General features: G+C 38.3%; 1 protein-coding gene across 5 annotated transcripts; it reads left to right on the forward strand.

The window, feature by feature from the left end:
* The first annotated feature begins 1,334 nt into the window (after positions 1–1,334).
* On the forward strand, positions 1,335–20,425 carry MLC1 (modulator of VRAC current 1). 5 transcript variants are annotated; one of them, XM_086473675.1, is made up of 11 exons: positions 1,335–1,514; positions 3,676–3,765; positions 5,819–5,872; positions 5,964–6,065; positions 11,555–11,656; positions 12,575–12,646; positions 13,105–13,221; positions 14,726–14,782; positions 16,738–16,860; positions 18,278–18,445; positions 20,351–20,425. In XM_086473675.1, exons 1-11 carry the CDS (start codon positions 1,335–1,337, stop codon positions 20,423–20,425), a joined length of 1,140 nt encoding a protein of 379 aa, XP_086329801.1. The 5 variants fall into 5 exon arrangements, with proteins under 5 accessions (XP_086329801.1, XP_086329810.1, XP_086329826.1 ...); XM_086473684.1 differs by lacking the exon at positions 14,726–14,782; XM_086473700.1 differs by lacking the exon at positions 5,964–6,065.
* Positions 20,426–25,553: the final 5,128 nt, after the last annotated feature.

Consider the following 25,553-nt stretch of genomic DNA (forward strand, 5'->3'; position numbering starts at 1 on the left):
CCTGCTAGATTTAAAATATCTTGTTTAGGCATCATGGTGTTCTCTAAGTATGAATGTCAGCATGACTGAAGTGTGCAGGGTTTATCTGAACACTAGAAAACTAGAGTTAGTAGAAAAAGGAGTTCTACAGTGAAGATCATGTTCTTGATAGATTTGTAACCACTAACTCTCTTAACCTCCCAACTTGTTGGGATACTTGAATACTTGAATTTTTATCTGTAGTTTATTCCAGGAGAATACTGCATTGTAAGTAAGTTTGCTCTTTTGAAACAAGAACTAGATTGTTGAGTATTGTTATCACTGGCTGTTATAATAAGTAAAACTGGTAAACTATGAGGAAGGTTTTATTTAAGATGCCAAATAAGGGCTAATTCTCAAATGAAAAAGAGACTTGAAACTTTTTTAATTTGTTAGTCTGATTTGGAAGCAGCCTCATGAGAATGTAGTACAGTCATTTTCTAGTGTGTTCTGTTAATTAAAATTCAGGAGGCATTTTCCTGTTCCCTGGCTTAACTGAAGTTTTTGCTGTGCTTTTGTTCCGTATCTGAATAGATGTTGTTGAAAGCCAAAGTGTAAGGGAGAACTTTCCAAAGACGGCATGACTCACTGAACGGTGAGGATATCACAAAGTGTACAGGCAGCTGTGTTCACAAGGCTGTTTTAAACTGACAGTTAACTTTTCAGTTGAAGGTAAGCATGAAGGTTTTTAACTGTTGAAAAATCTGCAGTAACTTAATTCTAATATAAGATACTCCTCAAGGTATTTGAACAGATTGGCAAGCAGTGAGATGAACAAAAAAGGGCCAAGTGAGCAAGAGAAATGGTTGGTACTGGGTGAATTAGAAACAGTTTGCTGTAGCTGAGTTATTGTGAGTGTATGAGTTCATTGGACTCACAGTGAAGTCTGTCATTTTAGATACCTGATGAGAAGTGTTAAAATCAAATGGAAGTTAAGCAAAGAAAATTGCTTTGGTTATAGCGTTACCCTCAGACTAGACACCTGCAAAAATTGTTCTTACATCTTGAAATAAAAGTCTGTTGAGGTATCATAGATACACAACTTTCACCTTGTTGGTATTTATACTGTGTTACTATGAACTGGGGCTATAGGATGTAATTTTCTTATTGTATGCAAGTAAGTTGTTAGAATGCTTACATATTTTTGAAACGTAAATACAGCTCTACTAAATACTGCTTTTGTTGATTTTATCTTAAACAGACAAAAATCTAGTTGAGCACTGATCTGAGTATGTGAAGGAACCAAATTATGTTTTTGGTCTGTCTTCATCATTTGCATTTACATTATTATTATTTGATTGTCTTTGTGAAGTGTTATGACCAGGGAAGAAGGTTACAGAGAAGAATTCAGCTATGACAGGATGCCAACTTTGGAGCGGGGAAAACAAGAGAATGGAAATTATATACCAGATATCAAATCCAGTGACCTTCAGCTATCAAAGAGGCTGCATCCTTGCTTTAGTTACAGAACATGGATCTTTTCTTTGCTGATGGGAGTAAGTACTTTAAATGATACAAAATTCAAAAATGCAGGTGAGGTCTCAGTGCCCAGTAATCTGTTCTGTGTAACATCATTTGGGGACTCAGAATTTCATCATTGATAGTATTGAATATAAATATTTGTGCAGAAAGGAACATATTTAGCAAATTTAGAATGTAACTCTTAATTGACTAATGGTATTCTTTGGATAATTCTGCACTAATCAAAGATGCTCTGTGAAGGCTGATTTTTGCCTTTAATATTAATCATGTAGCATAAATAAAGAGTAAGTGTGGTAGTGGTAGATATCAACCCATATGCATGTATAAGCAGTGCCTTTTGTAAAGGATGTAAGGTAATCTGATCATGTGCATTCTTTTAACATATTTTTAGCTGTTAAAAATACTTTACTTGACATGATATAATTTTGGCATTAAAATATATATATGGTACTTAATTGCCACATTTGTCTTTCAAGGTTTGATAGTCATGTACTTATTTGGTAGAATCTTTGTGTAGTGAGGTTCAACTTGGGTTTCATACGTGAACGTCACAGTGATTTGAATTTTTGTGTCACTGCTAGAGTCATAGGACACTGATCTTGCATGTACATCATATGCACTTCATGTTCTGACCCAAGTTAATTAAAGTTCATTATAGCAATTAGAATTTGATCTTTTCTTTTTCTGTCACCTCATGTGTTTTGGAGAGTAATTTTTATTAAGAGCTAAAAATGTTTAACTGTTAATATGGTAATTACGTGGTTTTGCACAATGAATAACAGTATTGCTTTATTTTCATGCAAACAGCTGAACATTTTTTCCTTTCTGACAATCTGCAAAACTTGGATTTCCTTTCAGATGTACTGTTACATGAAAAGAGGGCAAAAGAAGAGCAGGCTTTCTTTGCATTAATTTTTCTTAAACTTAATTGACAAAAAGGACAACCGTCTTTGATTAGATTTTTCCTTCTTACTGAGTTGTGGTGAATGATTGGAGATCCAAATGTTTAATGATCATTTCCTGAAGTCATATTATCAAGAAGCACAGATTTTATGGATAATTGAAAATGCAATTTTATTAACAAACTAATCCAATAAATTCCAATTAGATTTTTCTCCCAAATATTATAGAGGTTAATCTCTCTCAACTCTTCCGAAAGACAGTGTCCAGAGAGGAAAGTCTGTGTGCTGAGCCACAGAGGTAATAGTGAACAGAACCAACTACTTAAGGGAGCAGTTGCAAACTGTAGAGTGACATCGAAGTGGCTGCCAGTAGGGGCTGGTCTTGTGCGGGAGCAATTCAATGTGCTCCAAGCAGAATTTCAAGTTGTGTTCTATAAATACTGTTCTTCCAGTCTGGAGAATTCTGTGTGTGTGTGCTTACACGCATACACATATGCTGTCCTTATTTTCTGTTGTTTTTTGACAAGGACTTTTTAAAGACCCCTGTAATTTTGTAACACAAATAAAAAGGCCAAATAAAACACAAGAGCCTTTCTGTCTCTCATCTTCCCCAGCCTCTTCAAAGCAATATCTACTCAGAGGAACGACAAGCAAAAAGAAAAACACATTAGTAGAACACACTGATCATTTATTGCTGACAGTGTAATTCTGATAATTGTGAAATAAATGGAATAGTTAGCAAGGGAACAGGAGGAGCTGAACACTTATGGGTCTGCCACCGGCCCAAAGCAGGAAGAGACTTTGGAGTGAGGCAGGAATATAGGTGGAAGAATCTTCATCCATGTATCCTAATTTTATTTTTGTTACTGTGTTCTCGTTGGTAGTTGCCCAGCTGCCCACATGCATAATGAGTGTTGGTGGAGCCGAGCAGAGAATGCAAAGTAGAGGTTTAGCTGAGGTTTCTGAAACGTTTTAACTGCTGAACACTGCAATTACCTTTTGAGCATTTTATTAGGTATTTGCCAAGTCAGGGCACAATGCTTGATTCAAACATGATTATATTGTTCAGTATTAAGTCTTGGTAACCAGCAAAACATCATCTTCAGAGCTGAGCATGTTTTGATATGATTCTTCAAAATTATTCCCATGAAGCCTGCATTATTAAATGTTCATCAGTACCTTAATTTGAAAGGAATTACTGATTTCTATCTGACTAGTTGCTTTTTAAAAAATAGTTTTATTCATATTAATTCATCTTATTTGTGCTTTGCAGACTTGTCTCCTTATTACTTCTGGATTTTCACTATATCTGGGAAATATTTTTCCATCTGAAATGGATTATTTACGTTGTGCAGCAGGTTCAGTAAGCATTCTTAATTATTTGCTGTGGCTGACAGCAAAATCAATAGTAAATAATTTTTGTGGATTTATTGTCTTTTATTCTGTCTGTGTTTTTACTATTAACTTTCTTCGTGGAAGATTTAGTACTGTTTAACAGTTCATTAAATGGGTTTTCATCCCATGGTTAAGGGGATAAAGATTGTCGTAATAAAAACAAGTGGTTTGTGCTACCATTTTCATGAACCAGCTCACCGCTGGCATGCAGTAGTTATCTGCATGAACAGTTTATCTCTGTTTGATTTTAAGAAAATTTGCGTTTTTATGTATTTGGGGAATTTCCTGGCTAAATGCTATGAGAGTGTGTTTCAGATTGTATTTCAAAACATTACTTTTTCTGTTTATTTTTGTCATAATAGCCAAGCACTGAGGCAGACTAAAGTTCTCTTGAATATTATTATTTTATCAGTAAAATATGCAGTAAAGCTGTCTGACATTTTCCAATGTCCAGTATTTTTTACTCTATTTTTAGGGACTATTTTTTTTAATAGATATGCTTAATCTACACTTTAGATCTGTGTGCCTAAGATGAGTCTCACGTACTTGCTGTATTCATGGCAGGATTCTGTTCTGTCATTGTTATTTTTGCACCTTGACTTGCAGATGTGTTTTAAGTTAGGTGCAAGACTCATCCTTTACTTTAAACAAATCCCAGGATTTGCTCTGTGAATGAGTTGTCGCTTATGTTTCTGCTCGAGCTGTTAAAATAAAGTCGAAGCAGTGTTTGAAGTTCAGTGATGTTATTCTCTGCGATGTTAGTGTTAGTTACTAAGATGTCTCTTTTTCTGCACCAAATCTTGTCTCTTTGAACTTTGTATTTATTGAGAATTTCCAAAGGTCTGGTAGATGCAGAAGGTTACTGTGTTGGGTTTGGATGGCTTGCTGTGGGTGAAGATGTGTATATTTGGGTGTCTGTCTGTGAGCAGGGTGTTACAGCTCCTACTACAGATCACGGAGTCAATATAGTTGGAAGAGCCTAGAGAGCTGTATAGCCAACTGATCATTAAGTGTCTAGTTTACCGAGTAGTAGTAGGATTCAGTTGCCTACACATAGCCATGTAGTGTTGTAGAGACTCTAGGGTATCCAAGACATAAAAGCATGCTTTAATTACGTTAAATACAGGTCATTTAGGTGTTAAGGAAGTGCTGCCAGGAATTTTAAATGGTGATATAAATCTAGTTATACTGGTTCCATTGTTAAGCTGTCAGTGTTCAGATGTGTGAGAAGATAATCAGTAAAGAAATGCAGCATTTGTTACATGATTCATTATTTAAAATGGAAACATTTTTAGTAATTTTAGTTGAGTATATTTTTGTTTTGCTTATTAGTATGTTGTAACATTATGTATTTGTGTAAAATAGAGTTGGATCTGTAATGGTACCATTATCTGTTGTGGTGAGGAACATCTAAAGGATAGAGAAATTACTGTGTAAAACTTCTCACTTATGCATGATTTTTTCCATTTAGCTCTGCCTTTAAGTGTAGAAACACAGTTCCTAGTGAATATAGTGGATATCCCAGGCACAATTCTTAAAGTGTAATTTGTCTCAACAGATGAGTTTTTACAAAGGTCTTCAGAACTGTGTTGAGACTGGCCAAATTTTAGCTTACACAACCATGATTTTGTCTGTTTAAAAGAATGTGGAGGCCCAGCTGGGAAGTAGCAGTGCTTTTCCTGCTCAAGGATCTCAGGCCTTCTAGAGTTAATTTGAACTAACAAAGGCATGAAATGCGTCATGAAAGACTTTCTTTCTTTCCTTTACTCATCACATTGTGCCGGGTAGCTACTCAAAACTGAGGGATGTGGAAGGCAGATTTAAACCTCTTGTAATCCTCAGATACTGATTGTAATTAATGAGCTCAGACAAGAGTGACAGACTTTTCTCAAGTTTCTGGTCTTCTGTTTGTCTAAGTTAACTGAAATATGAATTCAGACCAAATAAAAGACATATATAGAAATATATATAAAATACTTTGTGCAAAATATCCCACTAGTTTTCTCTTTTAATTTTCCCAGTGTATTCCTTCAGCAGTTGTGAGCTTTGCTATAGCAAGGAATAAAATTAATGTGGTATGTATAAGATTTTATTGGCAATTTTATATATATTTTCCCCACCTGTGGTTAAAATGAGAGAGAAACCCATTCTGAAACTGTTTTTCAGATACCCAATTTTCAGATTCTGTTTGTTTCTACATTTGCTGTTACAACAACGTGTTTAATTTGGTTTGGATGCAAACTTGTCCTCAATCCATCAGCTATAAATGTAAGTTACTAAAACAATTACTGATTAATGCTACAGTTATCTTTGCTTAAAAAAAGCGCGGGGTTTATGTGGGTGGAGATCACATGTAGCTACATGTCAATGCCCCAGTATTTCTACTCAGTCTGTAAGGAGAGATCATCTAGCAGTAAGACAAGACTGGAAAATTGACATCAAAGGTCAAAACTTGGATGGCTAAAAGACACATGGTACCTTAGAGGAGATTAATATTGAAATCACTTTCCTGTCTTCTTGTATTCAAAGGTCTTCAAATGTGATCTAGTCTGATAAACCCACTTTATTTTTCTGTTGCTTATAACAAGTTTTGTTGGGTTTTTGTTTATTTGTTTTTTGAAAGAGCAGAGTCAGAAGAGAAAATTAGGGTTGAATTGTACTGCAATGAGAAGGTGTCCCAAACAGTGCTACTTCTAGGACACTTCATCATCAGATTAAGTATTATCCTTTCCTGAATCTTCTTTAATTGATAGTTTTGCTTGTGAAGCCACCAGGAAAGAAACTTTTGATGAATATTTTTCTTGCACATCATCAACAAGGAGAATGTAGTCATTTGGAGCACACATATTTCATGCTTGGAAGAGTTCACTGGATTTGAGTAACAACCTTTTAACACCTGTCTTTGCTAGTCTGAGTGAAACAGTAGAACAATAGGTCGGTTTTGGTCTTTTTTGCTATGGTAAAATGTTCTGAGACCTCTATACTACATAAGAATATTACATGTATAAATAAATAATGTAGTGATAGGTATTATCATTACCATTGATGAGTATTCATAATAGACTATCACAGAATAGCAGTAGTCAATACAACTATGTCATGCGTTTCGTATGAAGGTTGACGAGTGCTCTCATGTGCTATTGTTCAGTTCTCCCACTATCATATCAGCTGTTGTGATACTAAGAGCTCAGCAGTAATAACAGCTCTGTATAATAATATAGCAGATCTGAATTGGTGTTAGTAACAAAAGACTTTTCTAATATAACCATAGCGCAGAGATAGAGTTTGCTTTGGAGTTATCTATGCTATTTTAATAACATCTGGTTACCTCCAGATTTCACAGATATTGAACTTTTAAATTAACTGTGTTTACTTCCTTTTAGAAAGTGCAGTGTATTAGGCCAACGCTTACAAACCTGTTTTTTAAATTAGGTAGCAAAGTCTAGCTTCACATTTCTGTGCAGCTGGCCCAATTTTCAGAGAGATGGAGTACTGCAGTCAGTGGGAGCTGTGGAGGTTTAGCACTCTGGACAGCCAGACCACTTGGATTCAAGCAGTACTGGCGTTAGATGCGGGCAGTTTTGCCGTGTCCCATTGTGGGATGACCTTGTGGCCCCCTGGGTTGTGTGTGTGTCTCAGGGCAGTTTACACCAGACATTTCTTTGCACAGCCTTTGGTACCTTATTGCTAGTGTGGTAGTTCCGTCATACATTTGCCCCCTCAAGTGTCTTAGGCTGTTGGGGCTGAGTGAATTACATATAAGACACGGGGATACTGCCTTTTCCCTTTTGCCTTCCTTTCTTAGTAGAGGGTCCAAATATTAGTCCAAGCATTCTGAGGTAGAAGAGCAGAGAAGTGTGACTGGAGACTGCCAGTCCATTTGCATTCCATTCCCCTGGTAGACAGGATCACAGTGCTGTTGGAACAGCGGAGGGCTATGTCTGCCCAAGAAAGGTGGGCCCAAGGGACTCATTTTGCCACGACAATAAATAGTTATTTTGTCATGAGCCCCAGTGTGACAAAATCAATTTAGCTTATGCTCTTGAGAAGCTTTGAGCTGGCCTTCTGTGTTAGAGCTTAACTTTAATTGCACACTTTTGGAGTGAGTAGTTTTCAGATTGCATTAAAATTTGCATTTTCTATTATTAAATATTAACAGCTTTTGTATTTTTCAAGGCAGATCAAACCATTCGAAAAAAGAGATTATATTAGACTGGAAAATTATAAGTGACAAACATTAAATTTATAACAAGGCAAATTCTGTCTTTACCAAATGTTAGTTATCTACAATAATATCCACAAGACACCCTTGGTTATGTGGGTTTAATTCTTTTCACTTGCCTACTGTGTGTTCATACTATGTCGATCACTGAATAAAGATAAGTCAGAATAACTGTGTGTGCAAAGCTGGCTCTGAACATTTTTCAAACCTTTCTGTCTTGAGTTATTCATGGTGCTGACTTGCTCTCCTCTTTGAAGGATACTGTTTTAGCGAGACAGTCTCACTGTTTGGCAGCTCACTGCCAGCTATTTTCCATTACCCACGTAGTACAAAGAACATGTAGAATGCCATCTCTTTAACTGTTCTTTCATGATCATATTTATTTTCCCTCCCCATGGGAAACGGCACAAGAAAATAATACTAGGTCTGATGTGAAATCACAGCCAGTAGTTTAAAAGCAGTAAGACTCATAAAAAGAATAAGTTTAACCAATTAAGGCAATTAATATTTAACAGCGCCCCCCCCTTTATAAAGGACCCTGGTAATTCTTCATTAGTGTTACTTGTGTTTATGAATAACTCTATAAAATTACTTTAGACAGATAAATGGACGCAAGATACAAGCCATGTCCTAGGCTGTGACACTGACAGCACTCCAGTAGGGTTCAGTACTGTGGTTAGTGTACTGCCAACGTGGAGGATGCGATGTGTAAAAGATGCAAACTGCCGCTGCTGCCATTCTGTTCCTTTCCAGCTCTCAGAGTAAGAAGCCTGATGGACAAAAATGAGTGGAACCTCGTGCATGCTGGCCACTGCAACAGAAAGCATTCAGATCTTGAACAGGATTCGAATTAACTCCAAATTTAGTACATACATTTATTGTCTCCTTGTTAGTTGAGTGTCTGTACCTGCGTTATAGTTGAGATGATTCAGTCCCTGGGACCGTGCAGTACAACCTTGTTTGCCTCAGCGTAGATGGGCACGGCAGGGTTCTGTGGTCTGAACTTAGACATCTCTTATTTTGAAAGTGCTGTGAGATGCTCTTGCCTGGCTGCTGCTTCTTCTCTGGATGGGTGAGAGTCTCCCATCCATACTGGGTCATAGATCCCATTCATGCAAGTTCAATATGCCTGTGTATTTCAGATGGCACTATCAGCCAGTATAATTGGACCTCACCTCTAGCAACTGGTTGGCCCAGTAGCTTTTGGGGTTCCCTCTGTTGTCCGTAGAGACTTAAGTCTCCACTGACCGTAATGGAAGTGCAGGCAGTGTGGGTACACAGAGATACTGGAGTGTAGGTGCTTGGTTTGGTTGCCTAACCATAAGTGTGTGTATCCATTAGGTATGTGCTGGTTTGTCCTGCCTCACTCCAGCTGCTGGTCCAACAGGGCATCAGTGTCCTTTAGGTCCTCTGTCATTATTTGTCAGACCTGTGCAGATGTCTTGAAGCATCAGTAGGATATCTTAAATCATGTTAAAAGCATGCATTTAAGCAACTATATTGAACTTCAAATTATTTAATCTTGCAATTAGTTCATTCCCTTTCGTACAGTTTCAGTGAACCTCGATTTTAATATCTGGCGAGGGTTCAGAGCAAATTGGGTTAAGGTTGTGCTAATCTACTACTTTCTACCGAGTTGCACTTGCATGTTCCTTAGTCATGGAAGAGCATTAGGGACAAGAGCTTGCTTGGTTCTCTGCATCTGGCGATACATTTTCTGTATAGTGGTAGTTGTAGAGAGAATTTTCTTTAGTGCTTAGAAACCTAACATCGAATTTCCCATCGTTACAGATGGTGTAAAAAGGTGCCTGCTTCTAGCTTTAGCTGTATTTTTGTTTGAAAAGCACTGACAACAACCCCACCCAAACTCTAAAACTGGAGATGAGATATTTTTGCTTTGGTTTAGGGGTTTTGAACTAATTTCGTGAGTGGAAGGCTCTATGTGATACTCCAGATGTGTCATGTCAGAAATATGGGAATACTGGAAAGATAAAATTAAAAATTCTGATTTATTTACTGTTACTTTCTCAATTTCTGTTATTTATCACTTATAGCTAGCACTAAATGAGCTAGTCCATCCATGTAGTTATAGTGCTTCTGGACTCAAACTTGTATGTCTACTTGGCACTGCACTGTATAGCGTGGCCGTGCCAGCCCGTGTCAGTACCAGCACTAATGTCCAAACACGTCCAAATCATGGGAATTTACAGGCTAGATTAAGTTGTTCTGCAGGCCACATGTTTAACACCTCTTCTTTTGCCAAATAATGGCTTTATTCTTCGTGCTAGCACTTTCCCTAGAAGCTTACCACTATGACATTTATTGGTGTTTGTGGCTCTAGTACAACTCTACAGTCTGTTCTGTACTGCAAGGCACATAGTTCTGACTATGATTTCCTGAGAAGGATGAACTTCAGTGCCCAAAAAAGCCTCTCAAATCTGCCACTTACGATCTTTTTCAAAAGACATGTACTGCAAGATATGTCAGAGGAAAGCTGAGATTCGGTCATCTACAAAGCAGGTCCGACATGAGGGAACAGTATAATTCTGTTGTAAGTCGTTGAACATGGTTCGGTATATAGGTTCTGAATAGGTCATATTCACAGGTATATACATTCTGAATGGAGTCAATTCTCCATGAAAATCTGGTACTTTGCCTAATGGACCTAACCACCAAATGTTTTCTTGGGCTGACAGTGGAAAAGTACCATGCCTTTGAAGACAAGAGAGCTAGATCCACTCTGCCTAACTTGTGTGCCTCTACAAAATTATTCAGCCCATGTAAAGTAGCTATCTACCTCTTTTCGTAAGGAACCAAAGAGAAATGTTGAGCATTACACATATTTGTCTCTTGAAAATGAGCCATGGCAGAGGAATGGCAGCATCCATGTTTTTGCACAATAATGTAGTCTGTTAGACCTTCAGAGTTATGAAACCACAAGTGTTCATCAATGCTCTACTAGCCCTAGGAAGAGCACAGAGCTAGGATTCTTGGCCCAGTTCTTTGGATTGTGTTTTCATTCAGCGTTAGCCGTATTTATCGCACCGTTTGGATTGCAGCATAGGAGATGGGAGCCTGTGGCCCTCCTTCCCCCCTGCAGTGGATTGCCTTAGCCCTTGGGCTAGTCAGGCTTTCTTTTATTCATCCCCTTTCTGTTCCTGTGAATCTTCCATCATTTGCTGCAGTGTTCTGGTTGCATATGGAAGGTCCTGCAGAACGCAAACGTACCCAGCAATCACCCCCTTGTCATTAAGTGCTCTTCTGCAAGACAGTGATAAAACCTTCAGGCAGAATATTCCTATAAATTAAATAAATGTTTCTTCCTTAGGTTAGGCATTCTGAGTATTATGTAGACAGATAAGTGTTGTCCTAGAAATTCATCAAGAACCAAGAAAAAGGTTAACAAGGTATCTAATTAATAGATATGTCTAAATGTTACAGAAAATAGTGTGCTGCATCCTGCTAGATCCTGCCCCCCTCCTTTATCTTTAATATGGAAAATGTAACTCATTTATGTCTGGGCTTTTACTGACAGATAAATTTCAACTTGATTCTGCTTATTCTGCTGGAAATCTTCATGGCAACTACTGTGATCATTTCAGCTAGGTCTACTGAGGACTGCTGTACGAGAAAGAAAGTAGGTACCCTTGTCTCTTCTTTTTTTTTTTTTTTTTTTTAGATGTTAAAAAATATCAAATATTTCCTGTATTACACACGTTACAAGTTACTGGCAACTCTAGTATATAACTTCATATTACATGGTAAAACTATATTTGAACAATAAATAAAAGCACCATACTAAGCAGGAACAGCCTCTTTTTAAGAGTGCAGTGGGCTCTCTGCAAAATGACCTGTTGCAATTATACAGTACAGGGTTGTTTGAATGTCTTATGAACAGGCACAGCAAAAGCTTTATTTCTGTTTTGTAGAGCAAAACTTAATGATGTATGAAACGTTAGAATACTGTGACTTCTATGTAGGCAAGTAATGTCTGTTTGAAGCCTGAGGTGGAGAAAGTGTTTGCCATGTATGCCAGTTTGGTGGCATCTGGACAATGAATATTTGCTTCAGGATTTAGGGCTATAGATAAAGTTTTCTTATAGTCATAAGTGCTCTCCCAAATCCCACCCTTGTTGTTCTCTCTCGAGGTAATAATGAAGCAGATGTACTGTGCCATTTTGTGTTCCAGTGGAAATGTTGCTTGCTGGATAGTTGTGTAGTGTACTGTCCTCCATCAGTTACTGTTTATCCGCATCAGTAAAATCTGAAGGCTCAGGAAGAAAGTATTTTGAAAGTGGAAAGGGGAGACAAGATGACCATATTTCGTTGTTGAACGGTGGTTGTATAACAGCTAATCTGGGACTACCTGATTTGTGTTTAATGTGATTGATGTGATCTGACACTGGCGAACATTGTGGTGTGTCACTGTCAGCTCTGCTGAGCCCACCAGACATTGCATGCCACTGTTAGAACCTGTAGCAGGTTGTACAGGATGTTAGAAGGAAATAGATCGCTTTGTGTATTTTTTTGATCATGAGTTTTTATTCCCCTCTAGAATACTGCATATGACAGTACCATCGTTTTGGGCAATGTCAGCTTTCCTACTCGAATTCTGAAGTCATACTCAGTAAGAAAAGTGTTGTTTTCTATTATTAAATAAATTTGTTCTTTCATCTTTCTAAGTGCTAAGCTTCTTTAAAGCCAGGACAAGATCAGTGTAGGTAAGAGCTGAAAGAATAAAGACAGAAATGAGAGAGAGATCTTCCTTTTAGAATGTTGCAAGATAAATGGTAACTGCCATGTATAATAGGATGGAGGCTACTTAATGACTTAAGGATAAGTGGTGTAAACCGAACTATTGTTCAGTGGAGCTAATAAATAAGTATGTATAATGAAGCTGATCTTGTTTTCACTTAAGCCAGCTGGAGTTTTGCCATATTTCAGATCAGAAAAACATTGACTTCATGCATAGCTAATAGCATAAATGCTTTTTTTTTTTTCCTTCCAGTGAGTTCCTTTCTATATGCAAATAGGAAATTTAGTGTTCAAATGCACTGTTATTAACTTGTGTGCTCTTTGTTTTAGGTAATTGAGGTGATAATTGGAATTTCATCAGTATTTGGTGGAATAATTGCTTTGAATATGGATGTTCTAGTCTCAGGTCCATATCTTTCAGTAACATTCTTTTGGATCTTAGTTGCTGTAAGTAGTTCAAAATGAAGGTACTGGTAGTCTTTTAAAACAGTGTCTTTGATTTTTTTTTTTTTTTTAATTTTTTTCCCCCCTCCATACTGGACTATTTATTTGGTCCCAATACTAATTGGCAGTTGCTGGTTAGCAAATGAATTAGTGCTTCAGTATACTTCGTATATTTATGCAGGATGCTTGCTGTATTTTGTTTTACAATACTTTGGTTCTTATAAAACATTCTGATACATTTTCCATCCTGTTGTGATTTAACCCGAGCTGGCAACTAAGCACTGCACAGCCGCTTGCTCACTCCCCCCAGCCAGTGGGATGGGGGAGAGAATTGAAAAAAAAACCCAAACCTCATCGGTTGAGATAAAGGCAGTTTAATAGGACAGAAAAGGAAGAAAATAATAGTAATGATAATCATAATCATAGAATTGCCAAACAAGTTATGCACAATGCAATTGCTCACCACTCACTGACTGATGCCCAGTCAGTTCCCAAGCAGCGATCTGCCCTTCCTGACCAATTTCCCCCAGTTTATATACTGGGCATGATGTCATATGGTATGGAATATTCCTTTGGCCAATTTGGGTCAGCTGCCCTCGCTGTGTCCCCTGCCAACTTCTTGTGCCTCTCCAGCTTTCTTTCTGGCAGGCCATGAGAAGCTGAAAAATCCTTGACTTGATATAAGCACTACTTAGTAACACCTGAAAACATTGGTGTGTTACCAATGTTATTCTCATACTAAATCCCAAACACAGCGCTATACAAACTACTAGGAAGAAAATTAACTTTATCCCAGCTGAAACCAGGACAAGTCCTCAGTTCAGTAAAATGGAAATGAGTAATAAAACAAGGGTATTAGAAGTGAAGTGTTTTGTCAAATAAGACCTATGGCTTAGAATATTTCAGGCTGCAAAATAAAAAGTTGAGTTTAGTTTCAACATGGTAGAGTCCTTAGAACATCATCTTTAGCCTGTCAGCCTTAACTGTTTTAAAAGCCTGAGACTGTGATTGGTAATCCTTGTCACTAACAACAGCCTGTGCCTAGGAGCAGTGGATTCATGAAGGATGCTGCGCAGCCCTGCTTGCCGCAGATTGAACCAGTTGAGAAAGAAGACAATGAACGTTAGGTTTATATATGTCTCCTGTGTCTGGAAAATCCTTCAGCATGAAGTGGACAAAGATGAAAAAGAATTTTTTCAGCATTTGGAATTAAAGTTCAGTAGGGTTCATTAGGTGTTTATGTAAAAGTGCCAAGTTTTGAGGATAATCATATTTCAGTATCTGTAGGTTTAATACATGATACTCACTAAATGCAAGTTAAATGAAGATTAGTTTTATCTCCATTTGACTCATTGATTCCTAATACTGTCATAATAAGTCTACACCGTTTTACCTTTTCAGGACGTTTAGGATGTGATCTGTGACTAGTGGGAATCACTGTAACTCAGTTGTAATTTTTGTAATTTTCAACTAGGTAAATGCTTATTTTGTTGCTTTTTTTGTTTAGTGCTTTCCAAGTGCTATTGCAAGTCATGTAGCTGCTGAATATCCAAGCAAATGTCTGGTAAGTGTGTAAAAAAATCTTGGATTTTGTCATTAGACTGGAATGCTAAGAAAGCCTGCCTGTGATAGTGGGCACTACTCATATTTGCTCACTTGTTTTTAGTTACTTCCACAGAATGTGACAGAAATACGTAGCATGAGTGTAAGCTCACAGTGTAAGATGCAGACAACAATAAATTGGGTGGGAGTGTTGATCTGCTCAAGGGTAGGAAGGCTCTGCAGAGGGGTCTGGACAGGCTGGATCGATGAGCTGAAGTCAATTGTATGAGGTTCAACAAGGCCAATGCAGCGCTACAGGCTTGGGGATGAGTGGCTGGAAAGCTGCCTGGTGGAAAAGGACCTGTGGGTGCTGGCTGACAGCTGGCTGAACATGAGCCAGCAGTGTGCCCAGGTGGCCAAGGCGGCCAACAGCATCCTGGCCTGTATCAGATATAGTGTGGCCAGCAGGAGTAGGGAGGTGATTGTGCCCCTGTACTGGGCACTGGTGAGGCCGCACCTCGAATACTGTGTGCGGTTTTGGGCCCCTCACTACAAGAAAGACATTGAGGTGCTGGAGCGTGTCCAGAGAAGGGCAATGAAGCTGGTGAAGGGCCTGGAGAATTGGTCTTATGAGAAGCAGCTGAGGGAACTGGGGTTGTTTAGCCTGGAGAAGAGGAGGCTGAGGGGAGACCTTATCGCTCTCTACAACTACCTGAGAGGAGGTTGTAGTGAGGTGGGGGTTGGTCTCTTCTCCCAAGTAACAAGCGATAGGACGAGAGGAAATGGCCTCAAGTTGCGCCAGGGGAGGTTTAGATTGGACATGAGGAAAAATTTCTTCACTGAAAGGGTTATCAAGCATTGGAACAGGCTGCCCAGGGGAGTGGTGAATTCAGCATCCCTGGAGGTGTTAAAAAAACGGGTAGATGTGGCACTTTGGGACATGGTTTAGTGGCCATGCTGGTGTTGGGTTGATGGTTGGACTTGACAATCTTAAAGGTCTTTTCCAACCTAATGCTTCTATGATTCTAAAGGGATATTCCTGAAAAGAAATCCAGTAGGTCCTTTGGAGACTTAATTCCACTAATTCTAGAAAAGAATTCAAAGAACTGATGTGGTTTGTTTTTTTTGTACTGTTCCCTGGAAATGGGTATTACTGTAGGAAAACGTAATACCTCATATGGTATGCCTAGAACTGATTTCATGCTCGTGAGCTGAGGTCCTTTCCATTTAATTCTCCTTTCATTATGAGCTGTGGTTTCTGAAAGAAGAAGATTACATATGCAGGCTCCACTGGACCTAGAACCTATTTTAAACAAATTCCTCATCTGCATGACAAGCAACAAGGAGTAAGAATATTCAGTAGAATGCATTTACTCCTTGACTGACCCAGATGTGTAGTTAAGCCTCCTCAAAACATGTGTTTTAAGTTATAGTCATGCAACCATATTTAAGTCAGTAATGATGCATGACCACAATTGAAGTCAGAATTTGATTGTGTAGGGATGATATTTGAATGAAAACTCAGCTGCTATTGTATGGCAATAAATTTGCCTCAAAGCACTCAAATTTATTTGCATAGTTATTTTAGGTTTTTAAGTCTGCAATGTCTGCTGTTAATTCTCATTATTTCATACAAACTGAAGAATAAATGATACTTCTATACTGGCTCTCTAAATTGGGTACCGCTTCCTTTGTCTGCATATGAAAAGCACTTTTAAAATCAAACAAAACCCCCCATCATCTATATTAAATGGAAAATGAATTACAAAACAACAGTGTTTTGTCTGGGAAACTTAATTTATTCAAACTTGCTTCTGTATCTCCATGCAATGTGGATGGCTCGTAATATTTGTCTGATGTGTAATCTTACACACTTCCACGTACTTCTGTTATGCTTCCTTCCAGGAGATACAGCTCACAAACCAAAGTATTAACTTGTTTCTATTCTTATTTAACATTTATTGTCTTATTTTTTAGGTTGAGGTCCTGATTGCCATTAGCAGTGTTACTTCTCCATTGTTGTTCACCGCTTCTGCATACTTGTCCTTCAGTATCATGCAAGTGGTTGACATCTTTAAAAGTTACCCACCTGCTGTTAAAGTATGTATTTTTATGCAATTGAAAAATTAACATTATGTATTACAGTAGCAACACAAGAATGATTTAGGAAGTAGAAGACGACAAGGTATTGCATTATAAAGGTTGAATAAAATGTTACAGAATTCGTTCAAAAACTTATTTATCTAATGATGTAATTTTAAGTATGTAAAATCTATTGCCACCCTGGAATTATAGTTTAATAAAAAAGGGATATTTTTCTAAAGAATCAGTAAAAATAATATGTGATGTGCTAGACTCCTTGAGGTTCTTATAAACTTGTAGTACATGAATTAAAGATTTTAGGTTTGTTTGAAGAATGCATTTTTCTGTGTCTTTTGATGTCTGCCAACAGTTGGGTTTGTAACCTTATACCTGGAGTCATTCAAAGCCTGTACTGGGGCAGAGAAGAAAAAAAGTGCAAATCTTAAAGCATTTCAATATGAAGTGTTACCAGTGCATTGCTGAAGAGCTTTCTAGGGCTTTACCATCAAAGTGTTTAGTGATTTGTGACGATGCTCAAAGAACAGTTTATGGGTTTTAAAATAGTGTCAATAAGACTCTTGACTCTTAGTACCCACTAGTCCTTAAGTAGTCTTGTAATTTTAGAAGAAGAGAGGGAAAATGTTTATTAAACAGACCTCAGGGACTGGAAAACCAGCTTTTGAGTATGTGATCCTGTTCTGATACTGGAGGAGCATAGTGTGTTGTTGGACCTCAGGAAGTGGCTTAGACTTTCTCTTTAAGTAGCCTCTCCTGTTGCACAGGTTGGAGACATAAGAGTAGACTGTCTAGACAGCTAGTGTGAACCTGCAGAGCACTTACCTTCTCATGCTACTTTGTGTCTGGATGCAGCAGGATGGGCTGCTCTGCAAAGGAGGGTGAACAATGGAGCAAAAGGTGACAGTGACACAAGGACCCTGGCCTCATTGGCAAGGAGTGCAGTCCTTGCCAAAAAAAAAAAAAAAGGCGGCAGGTCTGGCCATGGTAACCAGGTTCAGCCAACAGTTCAGTGATTGGCAGACAGGACGATGGGAGTAAGGCAACCTGAGGTCAGCCAGGAATTCGGGTCAGCAGGGCAAGGTCAGAGCCAGCCAGGCCCAGGCATAGCTGCAGCATTGCTCAGGTCAGAACCAGTACTGAGGCTCTATATTTTAGAGGATGGTTTTCTCAATCCTGTCCTATTTCTAGAGGAAAAGATCATTTGGCAAATTAACATTTTGTTAAAAATTATTGATCTCTTCTACTTTGAGCAAACTCAGGCACTCAAATTTTAATTGAAGCTTCATGCTAAAATAAACTGTAAATTATAATTTGACTTAGAAAATGAAATCTAGATACAAATCTCAAGAATATGGGGTGCCAACAGCAGAAAATATTTTATTCATGTAGTTAATGACATTCATGTCTCTATTTTCAGCAATCTTATGATGTACTCCTGTTGCTTCTGATGTTGATGCTGCTAATTCAGGCTTGCCTTACTATCGGAACGGTAATACAGTGTGTAAATTACAAGACAAAAATGAAGCTACATGATTCATCGTGGACGGCATCACAGGTTAAAAAACAGGAATACAGAACAACAGAGGTATATATTTATACCCATTATAAAATTTAAAAATCTGGAGGTTTTTTTGATAATGTTTAGTGTTACTTAATTCAGATGACAGTTAAAAGTTGCTGTGTAAAACTGTGAAGATGTCAATGCACAGGTGAATTTTGTAATGAAGAGGTAATAGTTTGCTGGTTAAATGACAACTGGGGCATGACAGACACAATATCTGTAAATCTGGGACAAGTGCCATTAAGAGAAAAACAGTTGCAAGGTTAAAGCCCCTTTTGTTTTGATTTGTAGTATGGACTCCCAATTACAGATGAGCTTCATCATTGCACTAAGATAAAATGATAGTCCTACTCCACAGGACGCAGATCCATAATTGCTATTTATATGTCTGAATGAAGTTATAGAAAAGATGATGGGCCTGGCATGACCATGTTCTGATAGTGAGATAGCCACCTATTAAGAAAGGAATGGATTTAACCCTTTCAATATGAGCAGGAGTTTTGGGCCATGGAATGAGAGTACTCAATATAGTTGTACTTTTCCAAGGCTTGCTGAGGGGGAGTGAATTTACTACGCTCCCTGATTTTGCTAAGTTCCCTAAACTTTGAATGGGAAAAGTTAAGAACCTGGAGGTTAGGAACAGAAATGGCCAAGCTGAGTGAGTGGCTACCTGTGCTGGACAATATGAAGTAGTGTGCAGAGGAGGGTGACTGGAATCCCAGGTCTCTCCATGTCCTAACTACACTACTGGTGATAAAGATCAGAATTGGTATTTGCCTCCATTTCCCTCCTCCACTTACCTGTTGAAGCTTTCCTTTCAGATACAGATTTGGCACATACTTTTTTTTAGAGTGTGGTGGTGCCAGTATTACTGTTGCCACTTCCTTCAGCCTGTGTACGCTAACTGTATCTGTCTCCTAGCACTGCACTGCAGCCCTTAGGCTTTCCTCACCTCTGCTGTACAGAGCAAAGCGCTGTATCCTTAAAGACTAGGAGGGAGTAACTCATGTTAGCTGGATGCTTACTGCATGGCCCAGCACTAGAAAGAGAGAGTGCTGGATTCAGTCCCTGCTCTAGAAAGAGCATCTCCATTGAAACAGCACTGGATAGAAAGCATTGGGAGAAGGGAATGAAATTCAGTCAAGTCGTTATAGAACTGGTAGTGGTAAGTGGAAGCTGTCAGGCTGCTGAGGGCATTCAGCGTAGGTTGTGTATTTTCTGGATCTGTCCGAGAGTTACATTCTGTATAAAAGCTGAAGCACAGCAGCACTTCCACTGCTGCAAGTCACGTTTTGGAGCATAGGTCATGGCATGGCTAAACAGGTCTATTCCAGGGATTGTGTACGTAAGTGTTCCTAGCTTGTAAGTCACTGAGAAATTGGGTGCGAGTTAAATGCTAAAAGGAGCACTTTGTCCAGAAAAGCAACACCTTTTTGCTTACGTTTTAGTATTTAAACACACTGATATTGTTACAGGTGAAGTTGTAGACCGCTTTGGCTTCTCAGAAGTCTGTGTTGTTAGGCAAGACCTTAGTTTGCTTGCATGTATGTAGATAAATCCTGCTTCAGTTGCATTGTAGGGGGCTACTTCTGACTTCGGGTTTAGAGATTTAGGTGCTAGGGCTTTCAGTCACATTTTGGCAGAAATCTTGAAAAAACGTCCTAAGTAACATGTTTAAAATAGGAATTTGTCCAAGTTTCTTTGGCCCAAGTATTATGCAATTTACACTATTTTAATATCATAAATGTAACCTATAGCATATACAAAACTATACAATTTACAGTATATGGAATATTTCAATAGCTCTGATTGTAACTATTCATGTTTACATTCTCCCAGCTTCTCTCACATATTTATTTGCTTGACCTTCACTTTTTAACCAAAGCATTGTTTCATGCTTCCATTTGTCTGAAATTTGTTTACTTTTAGGTTTCCAATAATACCTTGAAGGATTTTGACAAAGACAAAGCCTGGAAAGCAGTTGTGGTGCAGATGGCTCAGTAGTTTGGATTCCACAAGTGCAGCCAATACAGTACAGTCCAATACAGTAAATCAACTGTTTGAATTAAGGCTTAAAAACTTTACAGTTTATAAACAGTGATATAGTTACAGCAGTAGGAGCCAAGGAATAACACAGTAAATAATGTCTTTCTAATAATTTTGAAATATATTGTTAATATTTTTAACACTTCTGTCTTTTCTGTTGGTGTCTGCATTCTAGTGTTGCTTTAGAAGATACCTGTAGAAAAAAAAAGGTAATGAGTCACATGGATTTATGCTGATGGCAAAGTAAAATTTGACAATATGTAGTAGGCTTCCTGTATTTGCAAGAGATTGTTATAACTGCAGTTATGCAGTCAGTGTAACTGATAAATGCTTTTGTAAAGTTATGAGTACAAGTCATAATTGATATTTTTTGCTTATACTTCACTTTTGTAGGAGTTGTAAAATTGTTTTGCATCTCATTGCTTTTATATAAATAAAAGTCTTTATTATGTGGAAACTCAAACATGTGGATTGACATTCTAATTGGAGAGGTGAAAACAATATTCTTGCCCATTAAGCTTCCATTTCTGGACTGTTAAAGGGGGAAGGGGTTTCTTTTGAGTGTCTGGGCACAAAACCTAATAGCGAAAATGAAAAAATAGCAAACAGAAGTGATAAGCCAAATAACAGGATATATTACTGATATTAAAAGGTTTTTTTTAACATATGAAAAGGTATTTCTAAGCATATTACTTTTAATTTATTTATTTTCCTAACTATTTTTAAAAGTTACGGAACCTAGCTGCCCTTAAACAAGGGATATCCCCCATGCAGATTGCCGTTTCATCCTAGCCGAATTATGTGTATGATGGTGTAGAATTCAAACACTGTAAGAATTTCCATGTTAATAGGCTTTTTGGTGTAACTAGGGAGATAGCTGCTGACAAGGTGGTGGGGTTTTTATTGTTTTCTGTTTTTATTGTTTTATTGATGGTTTTGAGAGGTTCTAGACTTTGAAGCTTGGGGTTTTTTAAATCTGAAATAACCCAAATTTTTTGTTCAGAGCATGCTGCAGAGCTTACCTCTTTTCTTTTGGGGAGGGGAAATAAATAGAGAGGGAAGGGTATGTCCAGTATGGACCTTTACACATATGCTAGCATGTTTTGGTTTTGGGAAAGCCGACAGTTATGATGGTATTTTAATACATAGAGAATACTCTTTCAAGCTTAGAGCAGTGCTTCTTAAGAACATGCATGCAGCAACCTCTCCATTCACCTAAAATAGTGTGTGGTTTTGATCCTGACTGATACATCAACAAACAAAGGGTGCAGCTGCTGTTTCTTAAATATGCCAAATCTCACGCCTGTACTGGTGGTAGTTGTGTGAACGTTCTCTCAACAAGGCAGATAAATAATAATATATCCGCTACAATCTTACCATTTATATAAACAGAAAATTTAGTTTTTGATTGTACACTGTTTATTGAAAGTTGCAAAGAAATAGCAACAGTTCTACCTAAACCTAAACACCCAAACAACTTTCTAAATCTCATGCATGTATTGAAAGTGAAAAGGTAGAGTCATATGTAGAATAGTGTAAATGTATCTTAACAGTTTGGTTTCTTTTATGCAGTAACACACTTGCCTTTGTTTAACTGAATCTTTATCCTCAAGAGATCATCTGTATCTTTTCTGTCAAATGGTGATTGTCTTTAGTTATCCAGAAGGTTAGATAGAAGTAGGCATTACCTCTATTACTGACCTTGGTTGGGAAAGAAATTAACAGGAAGTTGTGCATCTGAAGGAATTTGCTTTTCACAAAATGCTTATACTAACAGGTATAAGCTGAGGGTGCTGAGGGAATTTAACGTCCTTTTGGGTCAAATGGTTTGAGGTGTCCTCTGAACAGTAAGAACCTTTTAAACAGCTACTGATTTCTGTTTTGCTGTCAGGAGTGGCTAGGAAGAACCTAGTGATGGGATATAACAGGGGAACTATTTCCCTTTCTTTTGGGGAAACGAAGTATTTTAAGAGGTGAAGAAAATAGCGTTCATCAAAAAGAAAGAGGAAAATTAAATAAGCTAAACTGCGGGAGCTGCATGAGGACACTGACACGATCAATGTGATCTAACAAGTGAACCTTTATTTCCGTGTTTCCAGTGCAATTTATAACCCTCGACCACACCCAATAAATACTGATTGGCTTCATCGCAAATAACGGCCCATAGTCCAACCTGATTGGCCACATTGCGAGTCATGTTCAAGTCACGTTCACAAATGTTCACATCCATCTTCTTCAGGAATTAAAACTGCGTCATTAATGGCTGCTGCCTCTTCTCCTGCACCTGTAAGATGTTCATGCCCCCTGCACCGGAAGTTGTTTATGCTTTCCGCAGTTCCGGTACGTCCCAGCTCAGATTCTCTGGAAAGGCTGGATTGTTCACATGTCCCTTATTTCATAAATGTCCTCCCACACTAAACAGAATTATTAAGTTAGAATTTAGATTGACCCTAAGTAATGGTTGAGATATATGACTGTATCTGAGGTTTTTTAGTTGTCTCAGATTAAAAAGGGTGAGGAATAGATGGGAACAAAAAGACAAGTTGTCATAGAGCTACCAGCCATAGATTCTGCTTTCCAGTGAAGATGAACACCCTGGGCTCCCTGCCTGGCCACAGGTCCTTTCCTGCCATGTTCAGCACAGTAGGGACTGCACAATCTGCCACATGCCAGTACTTTTCCCTGCACACCTAGTAAACTAGGAGCCCCACCACGGGCACTGCTCTGGAGGTTGAATTTTCTTAGCGGATGCAAGAAAGAAAATCATTGAGGTAAGGGGCAGGCTTTTAAAATCATAACTAATGTAGGGCTGGCTGCTGACATGAAAAGGCTTTACCAGGCAGAGGAAGCTTCACTGTCAGTCTCACTCTGTGGGTAAATGATTTTGTAACTCAAAGCAACACCCCCTGTTAGCCCTTCTTTGCCAAGTGATTTTGTGTGTTGGTGTTTGATGCAGAGTAAATCTTGATTGCTTGTAGCTGTAATTAGGGTGTGCTGGTAGATCATCCGTTTCCACAGCACAGCTGGGAAGCCTGTTCAAGGGACACAAATCATACCCCGCCCTGAGGTCAGCTTGGTGAGATAACAGGCTATGTGCCATGTTATAAGGGTTTCTGCTTGGAACCGGGTCGAGAGTGCCCTTTCCCGCCTTGCTGGGTATCGGGACAATTAATGCCATGGGCTACTGCTTTGCTTATATCAGGAGTTAGGGTCCTCGCTTAAAAGAAGGAAGAAAAACAAAACCCAAAAACCCTAGGTAAAATAAACAAACAAATCTGGCTGAAGCATCTACTGAAAAAATGAAATTGTGTGCACCTGGCGCATGAATCCTTCCTCAGCTACCAATTTAGCTAGGAAAAGCTAGAAAAGCAGAAGGGGAAAACTGAAGTTTTAAGAGCATTTTTTTTAATCCTTTCTGCTCCTGCAGGCAAATTCCTTGTAGTGTCTCACCAAGAACAAGAACACACAGTTAACTATATATTTTTTTGTTTGTTTGTTTTAGTAGTAACCTGCCTTATAAGAACAGAAAGGTAAGGAGGAAAACTGCAGTTAGGATCCAATTTATCAAGTCTTACCTTTGATGTTTCTATCTACTGCTTTTCTGTTACGACACGTGCCTGGTTACAGTTAGAAAAGCAGTATGTCTGTAGTTGTGTTGGACCTAAGCTCCTGTTGTGAACCTGGGCTTAAAGTACCTTAAGTGCTCAACTAGAAGGAGACACCTGGAAGAAGTGCGTACCCCCCAGCAGGAATACAGACCTCTCTGTATCCAGAAATGTCTTGCTGTCGAATGGACTGTGCGTATGTGTTTTTATATGCACATGTGTGTTCTGCATGGATAGTTTTGAGCTGATAAGACTGTTTTAGCTCTTTCCTACCATTCATCTTCAGTAGCTGAAAGGGGAGATTTTACAAGGTGAATGAGCTGATCTAACTCAGTGCTAAAAAGACTTGTCTCCTCTGGCCTCTTCCCTTGTGCTAGCCCTGGCTGGTGTCCGATTATACTGGCAGAAAACATGTTGATTTAAAAAAGCAATACTTTCCTGCTGATTTAGTTAGCTAGCTTAGCACGCTGCGTACTTATAGTGGCCCTCTTTAAGATCTTGGATATGACTTCATACCAACTGGAGGTAGAACTGGACTTCTACCTTGTTGGAGGTAGATCCACAGAGTATTTGTCTTTTGTTAGTACTTCCTTTGTCACTTCCTATCACATGTCTTGCCTATGTTTTGCCTTGGTCATATGACCATTCTCCATTCCCTGTTTGAAAAAGTAGACTTGTACATGATCCGTACCAGGAGTTATGTACCTTTCACTGACCATGTAATCAGTTGGTTTGCGTGTATCACTGTCAATTATAGTTGGAGTTAAAGGAGTTTCTCAGATAAAAAATTGCATGGGTTTTAATCTGGGTCTTGTGTTTCTGAGGAGAATCGATGAGATCAAAATAATAAAATCTAAATTAGTTTCAGAAACTGGAGTAGTCAGGCTTCCCTGGCAACTAATTTAGTTTTATAATGATTTCCTGTTTTTTTTCAAATGTTAGAAGTACTTTTGTTTGTTACTGAGTGGGAAGTCCCTCAGGGAGAAACTGACAGAAGAAAATGTTAGTATCATCCATTTTATGAATAGTAGTATCTTAGATAAAGTACCTTCAAAAAATGAGTCTTGGATTATTTTTTCCTCCATATCTGGTGTTACCTGTCTAATACTAATACGAGATATTTCAAAGTAAACATTTCTGCCCCTGTATTTATAGGGAAGACAGCCAAGGAGTGAAACAACAATGATAGAGCTGAATGTGTTACAACGAATCAGATTCATGCAAGAGGCAAACCGTGCCTGCTAGCTTTAAGCAATGAAGACCGAAATGCCCATGAAAACTGTTTGTATTGGCCGATTACTTTCTAATTGTGTTTTGTTAATATCAAATTATGACAGTCAAATATAAGCAAAAAATGCTTTTCATCCTTCCTTTTTCAAGACAGGAGAGGTCTACAAGTATAAAATATCTCTATATAATGCTTACTGGAGTTTTCCTCTAAGTATTTTTTTAAACATTTATTTCCTAATTAACATTTCTGT

Source organism: Leptosomus discolor, chromosome 1 (assembly GCF_034619465.1).
Source record: "Leptosomus discolor isolate bLepDis1 chromosome 1, bLepDis1.hap2, whole genome shotgun sequence".
In the NCBI taxonomy this organism is placed as follows: domain Eukaryota; kingdom Metazoa; phylum Chordata; class Aves; order Leptosomiformes; family Leptosomidae; genus Leptosomus; species Leptosomus discolor.